This window comes from Pristis pectinata, chromosome 14, assembly GCF_009764475.1.
Source record: "Pristis pectinata isolate sPriPec2 chromosome 14, sPriPec2.1.pri, whole genome shotgun sequence".
Classification (NCBI taxonomy): Eukaryota; Metazoa; Chordata; class Chondrichthyes; order Rhinopristiformes; family Pristidae; genus Pristis; species Pristis pectinata.
Genome location: NC_067418.1, coordinates 26,769,083 through 26,784,724, shown reverse-complemented (window position 1 = coordinate 26,784,724; position 15,642 = coordinate 26,769,083). Strand labels below are relative to the sequence as shown.

General features: G+C 38.1%; 1 protein-coding gene across 4 annotated transcripts in view; it reads right to left on the bottom strand.

The window, feature by feature from the left end:
- sbf2 (SET binding factor 2) overlaps positions 1 to 15,642 on the bottom strand; it is a 406,613-nt gene that overhangs the window by 96,446 nt on the left and 294,525 nt on the right. For all 4 annotated transcript variants that reach the window (XM_052028866.1, XM_052028868.1, XM_052028865.1 and 1 more), the window contains exons 18-19: positions 5,534 to 5,704; positions 2,371 to 2,633 (exon numbers count right to left, since the gene is read on the bottom strand). In XM_052028866.1, the coding sequence (XP_051884826.1) occupies positions 2,371 to 2,633; positions 5,534 to 5,704 (434 nt within the window). The remainder of the gene's footprint in view (positions 1 to 2,370; positions 2,634 to 5,533; positions 5,705 to 15,642) is intronic.

The following is a 15,642-nucleotide window of genomic DNA, read 5'->3' as shown; positions in this document are numbered from 1 at the left end:
TCAAATTTTTTCGTTGTAGATCAGTATTAATTATCTCTGGAAAACAGCCTAGTACTTAAAGAGTATATGAAAACAATGCAAAGAAAAATTAAACAGGCTACAATGCAATAAATCATCAACATTTCAAAATATAGAAAAAATGCTGACAGTAATGAGAACATCAGTCAACTGAGTGTACTTATCTTGTTTCCCCTACTATATGGCTATTTCTTCAGGTTTCAAATAAAAGCATTTCCTACTGAACATGCTCTAGTTTGTGCTATCATGAAAAGACCAACGGATTTCAAACCACCAATCCGAAAATGCAATTTTTAAAGATCATGTAATAAGGATTTTATTTGATTACATTTCTTGTTAATTATTGACTTGAAAATGTATTCCCAGAAGTTTTACAATGTATGCCTTTAAAAAAAAGGAAAATACCTTGGATTTGTGTTTTTCTGACATAATTTCACTTATAATTAGTTAATGAAATAACATCAATGCAACATCTTTTATATTTAATATATAAATGTATAGTTTATGAATAATATACACGCATTTGCTACAATGGCATAGTAATTTCATTGATTCCTGATGATAAAGCTGTTTATGTAATGCATTCATTTATTATAAAGGATGTAAAAGGTTGATTTTGAATGCTGCTTAGTTGAATGGTAATAAAATGACTGTCTGAACTTCTTGATGATTTGTGAACCTTACAGCAGCATTTCCAGAAGTAGTGATAAATTCCAGTGCTGGCATTGTAAACAGACCAAAAAGTTGACGTGACCAACCTCTGAACTTGAAAGACTTCAAGTTCAGTCAGATTATGTGCAACATTCCAATTTAATCTTGTTCACGTACTGTATGCCAAGAAAAACATGCTGTATAATATAGTGGAAAAAAATCTGTGAACAACCACTTCTCTTCCTTTCTCATGAAGGTGAGGTGTTGGAGACAAGATGGCCCAGTGAGTTTCAAATTTAACCTTCAACTTTAGGAAACAGTTCAATCCAACCAACATAGCACAACATAGGGACACTGCACATAATTTTAAAGGGGTCCTAACTCATTCCAACTTCTGCTCTTTTGGTAAAGTGCTAACTTAATGAAAGGAAGTATTAAGGTAACGAAGAAAAAAAATAAGCAGGTTAATTGACACCTGCAACACGATATTAAATGAGCACAAGATATTAAATTGTAAAATAAATGTCAACATTGGTAAATCGGAAAGGTAACATTAGTTTTGATCTGCTGATAGCAATTTATAAAGCTTAGTCACATGCATATGGAATAAAATTTCAGATCTATCAAAGGGGAGAGAAAAGAAGCTTTTTATATGAAAGAGAATCAGCTAATAATTCTAGGAGAACAGTAAGCAAACACAGCATTGTAAGTAAACAGCAAATTTATTACTGCATAAATCTAAATGTTACTTTTGCAGAATCGGTAGGTGTTTTATGATTGGATACAAGTCTTCGATCCATGAGCTTTTCAAAGTATAATTAACAATGAAACGGTTTGATTCTGAAACTAATGTTCAAAACAGAGATTTATAGATTTTCGGATAGTAGGAGAATCAAGGGATATGGAGATAGTGTAGAAAAATGTAGCTGAGACAGAAGATTAGTCACAATCTTGATGAATGGGGCCAGAAGGCCTACTCCTGCTTCTAATTCTGATGTTCTTATGTTCAAAAGGCCTATATATTGCTACACCGCTTATGGGTAAAGATCTAGTTTAAGCTTATGCCACACGAACATTTCCATTTTCTGTAAAATTCAAACTGACCTGTAACACACCAAAGTCACCCTCCACCTTCACTTGCATCTGTCTCTAAATTCCAGCTCTCCGCCTCCCCTATCTCACTCGATCTGTCAGTCTTCCTTAGTCCAACTATTGGCCCCTGTATCATCACTTCTCCTCTTCATTATACTGGCTAGCTTCCCTCTCCACTCTTAGTCCTGATGCAGAGTTTCAATCCAACACATCAACAATTCCTTTGCCCCCACAGATGCTGCTTGACCCACTGAGTTCCTCCAACAGATCGCTTGTTGCTTCAGATTCCGGCTCCAACAGTCTCTTGTGTCTCCTCTGCAGACAGTGTTTGGCTACGATGACTAAGTATAATCTACTTCAGGTAACCGAGAGGAAATTTATTTTCCAAGATTTTTATTTAAACATCTGCCAGTAAATGCCCTTCAAAATTTTCAGAATACTAATTTTTTTTGCATTTGTTCTTAATATCTTGAAGATAGTTCCTGTTTTAAGATGCATTTAATCATCAGGAAAATAAAGTAACAACATTCTTATCAAAATATTATTTGTAATTCTCTGAAGTTTTATACAAAACCTTCATGCAAAAAGTACAAAATGCTTTATACAAACCTGTTAGTGACAAAACTATTACTCCCACTCTCCCAGTCTCCTGTTGTAGCATTTCGAAGTAACTTGTTTTTGCTTGTGTCCAAAGGAACCAGCAAGTATACCATGAGTTGGGCATAATGAATAGCTTGGCTAAACACAGTGTTTTCTTCTCCTTTTTCCAACTCCTGCTGTTTCTCTTTATGCAGTGTTGGCCATAAACGTAACTGTTCTGCTGCAATGTCCATGACCGTTTTCTCTTGCTCTGTTGGTAGTGGATCTTTATCCTAAAATAAATAAAATGGAAATCAGCAGCTGGATACATTTTTTTCTTTTCCAGGTTTTACTCTTGCATGTATGCCTTTTGCAAAGGCTAAACACATGGATGAGCTACAGATAAACACCAGATTGACTGGAGTGTTACAAAGCCATAAAATATCGAAGGGCGAGTAGTATATGTTGAAGCACAGCAGAGATCGCAACAAAATAAGAGATACCTCCATGGAAGATATTTCTGAATATATACTCATCTTTTTCACAAAAATCCTTCCCAGGACAAACAAATACTCATAGTGAAATACCACTGCCTTATTTAACTTTCAATGAACCAAGCTATTCCACTGCATGTTACAGAGAGGTAACATACTAGTGCACATCAGAGGCAACCAATACACCAAGGATCAAATGATATCATAAACAATATTATAATCTTTATATGAATATTTCCTTAAATCTAAACATCTGAACCTCAAATGGGATACTGCCCATATCATTGCCACTGTTTTTAAGTAACGTAGAGCTTAGAGATTTAACAGATGTATAATGCAAAAAAGAAAACATCTGGAAGGACGAAGAATGACTGTCAGAGATAAAGCTAAAGCTAAAGCCTGAACCAAAAGTGGTGTAAAACTTTACACAAGTTAGATAATGGTAAATATGGTAACTTGGAGCTTTTGTAAGGCAACAGTTTTTATTCATTACAGCTAGTTAAGCAAATGATCACAAAGTGACCAATGCATGTTACTTGTGGAGACAAATGGACTACCATTGTGCTAAATGGGATAGACTCGAGAATAGATCCGGCAGCTCAAAATTGGGGATCCTCGAGCTTATGTGGACAACCAGCAACAACAGAAATGCACATCATGATAATCTCTAATGTCATAGCCCACTCAAACATTTACAATCAAGCCAGGAGACCAACCCTGTTCAATGAAGAGTGTAGAAGGGCATGCTAGAAAGCAGCACCAGGTAAACAAAATTTGCCAATATGGTGAAACTGCATCACAGCATCACGTGCATGCTAAACAACAAAAACAGCATGCAATAAACATATCTAAGCAATCCCACAATCAATGGATCAGATCAAAGCTCTACAGTCTTACCACATCTAGTCACAGACAATTAAACAATTAAAAGGAGCAGGTGGCTCCAAGAACATCCCCATCCTCAAGAATGCAAGGTCCATCATGTGAGTGCTAAAAAAAAGGCAAAAAAAATTCACCAGAACTGTTGGGTAGGTGATTCATCTTAACTTAATTCTACAGTCTCCACCATCACAAAACCCAGTGTTCAGCTCACTCTAATCACTCCATGTAATATCAAGAAATGGCTGAGCACATTGGATTGGTCTATCATGAGGCAACATGAGCAGAAAACATCCTGGCCATAATGTTGAAGACTTGCAATCCAGGACTCTCTCGTCAAACTGTTCTGGTACGGTCACAACACTGGCCTTTGCCTGACAATATGGAAAGTTGCCCAGATGTAACCTGTCCACAATGAAAAGCCTGAATAATTGCCACCCAACTAGATAACCCTTAGTTGATCAAAAATGACAGTAGTGATGTTGACAATGCTAATAATTACTCACCAATATCGTGATGAGTACTCAATTTGGGTTCTGCCCGGACCACTTGGCTCCAGACCTCATTACACCCTCAGTCCAAATGTGGACTAGAGTTGAATACTAGAAGTGAGGTGAGAGTGGACCGCCTTTGTCATCAAGGCTGCATTTGACTCAATGTGGAATTCAGCAGCTCTATTAAAGTTGAAGTCAATAGATGTCAAGGAAAGCACACCAACAGTTAGATTCATACCATGCAGAGAGGAAGGTGGTTGTTTATGTTGGAGGTCAATCATCCCAGCCTCAGAACATCGATGTTGGAGTTTCAAGGTTAAATCCTAGGCCCAACCACTGTCAGTGCTTCATCAATAACTCTTCATCTATCATTTGGCCAAAATATTTGCCAATGATTGAATCATTTTCAATTCTTTTGGTGGCAACTCATAAAATGAAGCAGTCCATGCCTGCATTGCAGCAATACCTGGACAACATTCAGGCAAGGGCTGAAATATCTGAGCCACAGAAGTGATATTCCATGACCATTCTCTATAAGCTTCTAATCACCTACCCATGACATTCAATGGCTTTGGAGATCACTAATGACCAGAAACTCAACTGACCCAGCCACATAAATAAGGAAAGTACAAGAACAGATCAAAAACGGTATTCTTTACATTGACTCACCTCCCAACATACAAAGACTCCTTCCACTGGACTCAAATCCATCAACAATGCTGCAACATATATAGATCTACAAAATGCATTTTAGCAATTCACTAAGTACAATCACCCTATGATCTCAACATCCATGAAAAACAAGAGCAGCAATTTTGTAGAAGAAACCCTCTCTTCCATGTCACCCACAATCCTGGACATTCACACAATCAAAATAATTCCCAATGGAATGCCCAACAAAAAGGTGACTGTGGATGAAGAAAAGTTCCTGTTACTGCCCATACAACGGCAATTTGTAATGAATGAGAATTTACTTTCACTCTGAAAATAAATACAAATAATTGATGGAGGGAATGGGAAGAAATATTTAAGAAAATGCAAATCTTTTTTCATTTCCAGAGGAGAAAACAACTTTTGTTCCCTTTAAGCTCAATGTGTTGTTACATTCACTGATATTTTAAAAGTATGATTTAGGAAAATAGTCATTAAAATTACATTTTAAAAATAATTGGGCTAGATTAGCAATTATTTGTAAAAATAGTGAAATGAATCTCAATAGGGTAGTCTTCGATTTTTTAAATAAACAAGATAATTTTTTCTATTGCCTCTGGTTTATAAATCAATTCTGTGTTGCATAAAACAAAGATAAGTAATATCTGGAATTACCTTTTGCTTGAAATTGGATAGAAAACTTTCATTTCTAGAGGTGAGGTAGAGTGCTCGAATCTGATTCTGCACATCATTGTAGAACGTAGCTTCCCAAAACTGTTGGTTAGCCCAAACGTGGTGGTCTTGTACACATGTGTAGGCAAACTGGTTGACACCTGTTGCCAATTTCTGAAATAACCAAAAAAGGGTTTAGATATTTACATTGCATTAATCAGGCATCTGCATTAAAAATGTTCTTAGATTACTTATATACACAATATAGTTAAGTGGACACCGCAGTTGAATCATAAGCAGTTCAATTTTGTTTCTGCATCAATGTTTAAGTTACAAATTAAATTGGAAAGAAAAAGGCCATTGTGTTCCAAAATATCTGCTCTTGACGGCTGGTGGATTTTTACCACAACATCCCAAACTGACCAAGAAAACTTACATGTATACATGTTTAATTATTTTAGGCTACTATTTACAAGTTTAAAATTTTTTGAACAGATGTTTAATGGCACCTCGACTTTCTCTGCTCAGTTATTGGTTAAATTACAACTAGAATGGTCAAGGTCTCTGTTAATTGAGATAAAACATAATATTAAACATCTAATTTCTTCCATAATTAACAAGATAAACAATGCATTTAGCTTTACAAATACAGGTTATAAATAACTTAGGTATGAAAAGCTGAGCCAATATTTGCACTTTTCCATTAGAGGGCAGCAGATTTCCACACTTTGTTGGAAGTCAATCCTTCCATAAATAAAATGTGCAAACATCCAGATTGACAACTCCAAACACTTTTTTTGTTTCGTCTCCATGGTAAATTCATGTACCTAACATTAACATAACACCGATAAGAATAAAGCACACAAATATCCTCACATGCTGAATACATAATCTATAATAACAAACCAAAGCAAAAAATACACCATCACAGGTATTAGAGTATATAATGGCCCTTCCTTTCAATTTTAAAAAGTCATTTGATCTGTGACAGTTTATAATGATTTATCATGTTAATTATAAACACATATGCCCAATCATTTTTTAACTAAACTCTTAAATGATGCATAATAAACAATTTTATCATTTAAAGATAACCAATAAACACTTGGTGGATCACACTCAACACAAAAATTTAGACCAGTTTCTCTGCTGACCTAGTCACTTAGCATTTAAGCTGAAATTTGCATATATTTCTTATTCAAATTCATTCCACTGATATTACAAAAATTAAAAAGTTTGAAGCTGTCAAACTTTGTTTGGCATAATATCAGCATAAACACTTACAAGTGAAGATACGGAGAAAAGCAAAACACACTACTCTAATTCTGTGTTCTGCCAAGACCTTCCAGGAAATTCCAAGCCAATGGTGTTTCAAAAAGCTGTGGGTTAATAGATGGTGCTAAAATCCATGCCTGTCTAGTTTACAGGAAAACTGGTCGACTTCATGGGGGGGCAGGGGGGGAGGGGGAGAATTAACTTTTGCATTTCAAATAAGATAAACTCGATGACTTTAGCAGAAGTTAAACAGAACATAAGTGCCATACAACCTTTTAATCAGTATTTAAAGAGTTAAAATATCTGCAGTCCCAGCAAACCAAAAATTATCCTCCAGGCTAAAATTCCAATGGAACCAAAATGCCTGTGCCTCAAGTAAAACAGCTAAAAATGTTAGCACTCAGAAAACGTGACCATGATATATTCCAGACACAATGTGAAGGTACTTGAATGTGATGCCAGTCAAGTTTGTGTGGAGCACTGGACTATAAACCAACTATTCCTATGTAATTCTATAACTATTACAAGCAATTTTATAATGTTAACATTTATTAGACATTTTAAAAAACTCCTCTTTGCTTATTCCACTGATTCTATATGAAGCTGTCAATAGTAATGAACTGAAAAAGGTAGTTTAACTTTTCTTAAATAATAGTGCTTTCCAATTATCAGTTTCATAATGACATCAAGACTTCTTTCTTCCTTTATAACTAAATTTGTGCTTCTCATTGCTACAACCAGTTAAAGTAATAATACAACTACATAACTTCTACCCTGCAGAGTGCTGATTCATTACAACACTCATAGGGAGTCCAAACACTTTAAGGCACATACCCCATGATACTTTCAAAAAGACATTTGCTTGGGCTGCATGCTGGGTACCCATGCTGCTGTGCCAGAAACCTGGGTTCTGGGATCTTGGCATCCCACAGTAATGAATTTCCCAAGGCTCAATGTGGAGAGTGTAACTGTGAAGGATGGTGTTAGGTGGGCTGCTGCTCAGTACTATGATGTGAGCCTCAGCACTGCATCCTGGCTTGCAGATCATTACTAGGGAGTGGCACCATGGTCTCTGGGCTGGGGAGAGCTATGTAACCAAACAAAGAGAGAGAAAGACAGCAACCTGCATCACATTCAAGAGGAGATGACCATAGAGAACACAGGATCTGGGGGTGAGAAGGGCAGGAATTTGCACCAGGTTCCTGGCCCAGCAGTCTGCAGCAGTGGAGAGGGCGGGGTTCACACAGGTTTTCAGCACAGCACCTCTCTATATACAATGGCTTCATTCCTGGGAATGTATTCTGACTGCTAAGTGAGATACCAGTGTATACAACAGCAAGCTCAATATTAATAACATAGTGTGTTTGAGCACTGTGCTGTCATCATTCCTATTTTGGTTACAGCCAGATTTCCTGCAACTGATCGTTTAATATAAGATAGAAGACTCGTCACATACAACATACAGATTTCTCCTCTTATCACCCTTTCCTACCAAAAAAAAATACCTCATCAATGCAGGTCATTTTTCACAGAATAAAACCACAGAAAATTAACAACACAGGAGGCCATTCAGCCCATCATGTCCACACTCATCGAAAAAGAGCTGCCCACCGTCAGGCACTTGATCCACAGTTTTACAGGCCATGGCTGCTCAAGTAAATATCCAGGCATCTTTTAAATCTGATGAAGGTTTCTGCCCCTAGTACTCTTTTAAGCTAACAATTTTAAACCCTGACCATACCATAGGTGAAGAATTCTTTTGCCATCTCCCCTCTAATCCTTTAATTACTTAATTCTATGCTGGCTAGTTTTTGACCACTTGGCTAAAGGAAATACTTATGTGATCTAGGCTTTTAATATATTTTATCCACCTTAATTAATTCTCCCCTCTGTTTTAAACATCCCCAGCCTATCCAATCTTTCCTCACACTAAGATTCTTCAGCCTTGACAACATCCTCCTAAATAAGCTTAGCACCCTTCTGTAATGCAGGGAGCAGAAATGTACACAATGCTGCAGTTAGGGCTGCAGGTGCATTCCTATCATAACTTCCCTGTTCTTATATTCTTACTGCAGGTCATGAAAGAAAGCTCCAAATGCTTTTTTCAATCACATTCTCAACCTTTACTACTGCCTTTAAGAATACATTCGAAGTTTTCTATTTTCCTCCATACTTCCCAATCTTCTCCCACTTGTTGTATATTCCCTTTCTTAGTTGCACCTCCCCCAATGCATTATTCCCAAATGTAATACAAGGATGAAAATCTATGAGTTTTACTTGAAGACCCATTAAATAGACAACTCAACCTTCAGCTGCACTATTTATTAATTAGAATTTGTGCCCAAAGATCCATATTACCAGCTGAAAAATATATTACACAATAATCCTGTTCTTATTAAATTTATAACTGGTAATACCATAAAATGTTTGCCAATTCATTCCTTTGTATTCACATTCTATATTTTGCTTTTGGCAATAAAACAATCTCACAAATGCATAGTGCTTCTCAGCACCTTTCAAGCTGCAAAACTTCCTATCCAAACAATTAAATTTTAAGTGACCTCAGGTTCTGCATATTGCAACACTGGGGCTTCTATAACAGCCCACCTTGGACATGCTGTACTTAATTATCCTAATAGTAGGTTAAATCTACTTTATCTTTAGTCTGTAGGAATTGACCAGCTCTCCACAATCTGCAGTTTAGCATGTCCCAGACTTCCGCACATGTGCAGCCAAATCTGAGATGAGCTAGAGGTCAGATGCTGACACATCTGACCTCCCGCTCAACTGCTGGACTCACCAATGAGTTCAACAGCAGGGCATCAACATACTGGAGGGGAGGGGTGGGGTGCATCAGATTCACACCAGGGCTTAATTTTAATGTATACCAGCTGTCCTGAAATGGGACAGAATGCTTCAGATTGATATTGATTCACTAGATTGATTCCGAGGATGATGAGGAGATGACTCAGCTTCACGTTATGGAAAATTGCGATATGGCCTGTTTTCTAGGAACGCAAACCCCCATTACACAGGGGTCACCTATATTGACACAAATGCAGTAACACAGTTTGACTATATAAAATACAAAAAGAAAATAAAATAGTAAATAATTTACTTTGAAACAATAGCTTATGAATTTTATTTTACATTTAGTTGAGAGTTATTTGCAGCTATGAGGTGGCTCCAAATAAAGTAGATGTGTATATACTGTACCTTGGAAATGCATAACAATAAACTTTAGTAATTTGTTCATTGCTTAAAAACAATTAATGTATCACAAAGGAATTTCAATTTAGGCAAAACAAACCATCATGTAATCATAGCTACACAAAAGGGCAGCATCTTAGGACCAACCATCTTAAGCTACTTCATCAATGACCTTCCTTCCTTCACAGGGTTAGAAGTGGAATATTTGCTAATAATTGCACAATTTTCAATTTCACTTGCAGTGCCTCAGAAAATGAAATCAGCAGGCAAAAGGACCCAAGGAACATGAAGAATAGGTTGATAAGTGACAAGTAACATTCATGCCACCACAAATGTGCCAAGAAATGATCACCTCCAAAATGAGAGCATCTGACATATTGCCATTGGTGAATGGAGGTCACCAATGACCAGAAACTCTGCAAGAACAGCCACATAAATACTCTGGCCACAAAAGCAGCTCAGAGGCAGGATATTCTTCAGCAAATGAGTCAACACCTGGCACTTCAAAGACTTTCCATGATCTACAAGGCACCAGCCATTGCTGCAGCCTCACAGCTCCAGTGATCTGGGTTGGATCATGACCACTGGTGGTCAGTATGGAGTTTGCACATTCTCCCTGTGACCATGTGAATTTCTCCTGGGTGTTCTGATTTCTTTCTCATATTTCAAAGGTGTGCTGGTAGGTTAATTGGTTCTGTACCGAGTGTAAGTGGGTGGTAGCAGAATCAGGATGGAGTCGATGGGCACGTGTGAGAGAACAGGTTGCAGAGAAAGTGGGGGAATGGATTGATAGGATTGCTCTGAGAGCTAACAAAAAAATCAATGGTCCAAATGCATCACCTTTCACATTGTAATGAAATATGAAAATATGAAGTCAGGAGTGTGATGGAATACTTCCCATTTACTTGGATGAGTGTGGCTCCAATATAACTCAAGAAGCTCAACACCATTGAAAACAAAGTGGACCACTTGATTGGTCCTGCGTCTGCTATCCCAAACATACCATCTACAAAATGCAATACAGCTTTCTGCCCAGCCTATTCTGAGTGCATCTCCCATATACATGACCTCCACCATCAAGAAAGACAAGGGCATAGGATCACCAGCACCCACAGGTTTGCATCCAGGTCGCATACCATCCTAACTGTGAAATACATCAAAACTCCTTCACTGTCATTGGATCCAAGTCCTGGAACTCCCTACACAACAATATTACGGGAGTACCTTCACTAAAAGGATTCCAGTGGATCAAGAAGGTGGTTTACCATCACCTGTTCAAGTGCAGTTGGAGATAAGCAATAAATGCTAGCTTTGCCAGCAACAGCCGTATCCCTAAAAATGAATAAATAATAAAAACAAATACATTCTTGTAGGTTCAGTCCACGTTTGAGGGTTGAAGCATATGGTTCTGACATAAACCTGAGAAATTTCACTGCTGAGGGGTGTCATTGTAAATTAGTTGGGAATTATAAACATTGTCAGATGAAATAGATGAAGAACATTTAAAGCAAAAAACAAACTGCTGGAGGAACTCAGCTGGTCAGGCAGCACCAGTGGAGACAAAGGAATAGTCGATGCTTTGGGTCATGACCCTGCAACAGATCTGAGAGTGTAGAGGGAAGATAGCCAGCATAAAGAGGTGAGAGAGTGGAGTAAGAAAGGACCATTTAAATTTCAGTCTGATTGCTCTTAAAATGCCCACATTTTGCCAACTCACAACTCCTATAACCCAAAATTGAACAAAAGTTCCAAAGTAATCATGCAAAACAATTCATGTGTAAAAAAAAATCCTCTGCAATACATGAGAACACATTTCACATGACATTTTTAAAATCAAAGCCAACTATATAAAAACAGCATGATGAAGTGAATCATCCAACTCCCAATGCCTGGCCAAAAATACATTAAAACTTGTGGCAAGAAGAGTGCAAATATTTTTTCAAGAAGTATACACTTAAAAAGAATTGTATTTTCTACATGTTAGGACATCTTTCTTCTCATTTTTGTAGTCTCAAAATCAGTATTTCTAACAGAGAAATCAATAGAATAAACACAATGAGGCCCAAAATGTTAAACTCCAGAAGAAAAACCTCAACAGAGAGTCAAGCAGCAGGGTAAAAGGCCCTTCAGCCCACTGTGTCCACACCAGCCCATCTATCTACGCTAATCCTCATTTACAGCACTTGGCCCCTAACCTACAATCTGTGTTGTTTCAAGTGCTCAGCTGAATATTACTAAGTATTTATTGGTGAGAATACCCTCTAGCAGTATGTTCCAGACTTCTCCTAGGTGAAAAAAAAATCTTCCTCAAGTCTTCTGTACAGCTTGACCTTACCTTAAGCCTATGCCCTTTGATGATAAACACCTTGCTTAAGGAAAAGATTCTCAATATCTACCTTATCTATGCCCCTCATAATTTTGTATACTTCAATTGGGTCCCCACTCAGCCTTCTCCACTCCAAGGAAAACAATCACTGCCTATCCAGTCTCTCCTTATAGCTGAAATGCTTCATCCAGAAAATATCTTAGTGAATTGCCTCTATATCCTCTCTAGTGCAATCACATGGCTTTCTCTAGTGAGGCAACCAGAACTTTATCATAAGTGGCCTGAAGATGCCAAGACACATCAAGTTTTGTTGGCATTGGTTCTGATAAGATGCAAGGAAATACGAATTAATTATCAAGATACAGTTTGGGTACCCATCTTTCTTTACAGTAAAACTCCATTAATCCAGCACACTCTGAATCTTGGTGATGCTGGACCAGCAGATTTTTGGAAGTTATTTCTATTAATACTCCAACACATTTTTAATTCTTTTTTTAAAAAAGGATGTTACACAGTAGAATAATGAATTTCCAGTAAACCTGGCAAGTTGAAAGGGAGCTCAGAAACTAGGGTCCCAGTGTGTGAATGGGAGCATGGGAACTTGGTCCCCACTTTGCCTCACAGCACCAGAGACTAGGGTTCAATCCTGCATGAAATTTGCACCTTGCTCCCTGTGAACCATATGGGTTTACTCTGGGTGCTCCAGTTTCCTCCACCATCCCAAAGACATGCCAGTTGGCGGGCTAATTCGCCACTGTAAATTGCCCCAAGTGTGTAGGTGAGCAGTAAAATCTGGGGGGGATTGATGAGAATGTGGGATTAATGTAGGATTAGTGTAAATGGGTGGTTAATGGTTAGCACAGATTCAATGGGCCAAAGGGCTTGTTCCTGTGCTGCATCTCTCTGTGACCCTGCATCTCAAAAGTTCCACCCCCTGAGCCTTTAACACAAAGGCAATCCCAGTTAATATTGGGAAATTGAAATCGCCCAGTACAATAACCCTATTTTTATCCTGACCGGTTGCATCATGGTCTGGTACAACAATTCAAATGCACAGGAACGCAAGAAGCTGCAGAGTAGTGGACTCAGCCCAATACATCACAGGCATATACCTCCCCACCATCAAATGTATCCATATGAGATGCTGCCTTAAGAAAGTGGCATCTATCAAAGATCCCCCAACACCTGCACTATGCCCTTTTCTTGCTGCTACTGTTGGGCAGGAGGTAAAGAATCCTGAAATCTCACACCGTCAGTTTTAGGAACAGCTACTTTCTTACAAACATCCAGTTCTTGCACCGACCTGCACAATCCAAATCCTACATCAACAATGGAACACTACGGACCACCTCTTGCACTACCATGGACTTGTTTCTAATTGTGTTTTTGCACTGATGTCTTGTTTTGTGCAGTCTTTTTCTTCACTGTCTTTTGTATAATATGTACAATTTATGTATAATTTAAGTTCTGTGTGCTGTCTGAATCTACAGGCCTGTGATGCTGCTGCAAGTTTTCCATTGTACCTGTACCTCACAATGAACCTGAATTGACTTGATTTTATTTCATCTCTCTGATATTTGCAACCAGTCTATCTAGCCCTATCAAATTTTGTCCACTTGAATGAAGTCTGTTCTCTTTCTTCTAAACTCGAGTGAACCCAGGTTTAGTCGATCCTTTCCCCTTTTCACATTACAGTCTTGCCATCCCAGCTAGGTGAACCTTTGTTGCACTCCCTCTATGGCAAAGAGACCAAAACTGCGCATGGCATTCCGTGTGTGGCCTTACCAAGATTCTGTATAATTATGGCAAGCCATGCTTGCTACTGTATGCAAAAATGTATGTAATGAAGGCCAATGCACCATTTGCTTTCTTAACTGCTTGTTGCCTCTGCTTGTTTGCTTTCAGTGACTCATACAAGGACAGAAGATCCTTTTGCACATCAATGTTTTCCAATTTATCAGCATTTAACTAATTCTCTGCTATTCTGCTTTTCCTACCTAAGTGGATAATTCCATATTTATCCACATCATGCTGCATCTGCCAGGTATTTTTTCATTCACTCAACTTGTCTAAGTTGGGATGAATCCTCTGTGCGTCCTCTTCAACTCACAATTCCATCCAATTTTGTGTTGACAGCAAACGTAGAATTATTATATTCAGTTCCCTCGTCCAAATCACTGATATTGTGAATAGCTGGGGACTAAGCTCTGGTCCCTGCACTACTCCAATAGTCAATGCCAGCTGTCCAAATTCATGGAGCTGTGCTGGGCACTTCTGTCCAGACATTTACTGGAAATGGGAGAGTGGTGGTGGTAGTGGTGGGGGTATGACAGGGTATTGGGGTAGGCATGAATGGAAAAGGGTACTGGAGACAGGACCTTAATAGCGTTGAAGCAGGAGTTGGCCAGTCAGCCCCTTATCCCTGTTGTGTTTCAATAAGATCATGGCTGATGCTTGTACCTCAGTGCCTCTTTAGAGCAAACATGGGTGGGTGTAAGGAAGCACGAAGGAGGAGACTAGATCTGTACACAATGTACTGGATGTGATCTTTTCAAGGACATATATATTCAGAGCAAGTTTTTCTACTCTCGTAATATACTGTATAATGTTCCACTTGCTCTACTAACAACTTGTTCTAGCTGCATGCTGACTTGAAAGGATAGCAAGACACCCAAATCCTCTGAATGAAAAAGCACCTTCCAATCTCTAGTTAGTTACAAAAATAAAGTTTCTTTTTTTTGAAACCACTGAAACACCACAATTTTTTTTTCCACATTGTAATCCATATGCCATGTCCTTGTCCATTCATTAAACCTATCTAAATTCCCCTTAAAATTGCCTGCATTCTCCTTAAAGCCTACACTAGCACTTGGCTTTCAGCAAACATGTATATATTTCACTTCAACTTGTCACCCTAATTACTGACAAAGATTGTGAGCAGGTGAAGTCCATGATTGATCCCTGATCTCTGCAACAACGAATCACTAACCTAACAACCTGAAAATGACCCACTTATTCCTACTCTGTTTTCTGTCCATTAGCCAATATTCAAATCACAACAGTATATTACTCATAATACTGTGTGTTCTAATTCTGGTTTATTCCCCTTATTTGGCAGCTTTTCAAAGGTAATCTAAATGTGTAAATATATCACATCAATTGGTTTGCTCACATGCAATCTGCTAGTTACAACCTCAAAGAAGTCAAATAAATTTGTCATATATGCTTTTCCTTTTATAAATCCATGTTAATTCTGCACATTACATGAATATATTTTCTAAGTGCTCTGTTACCACTTCCT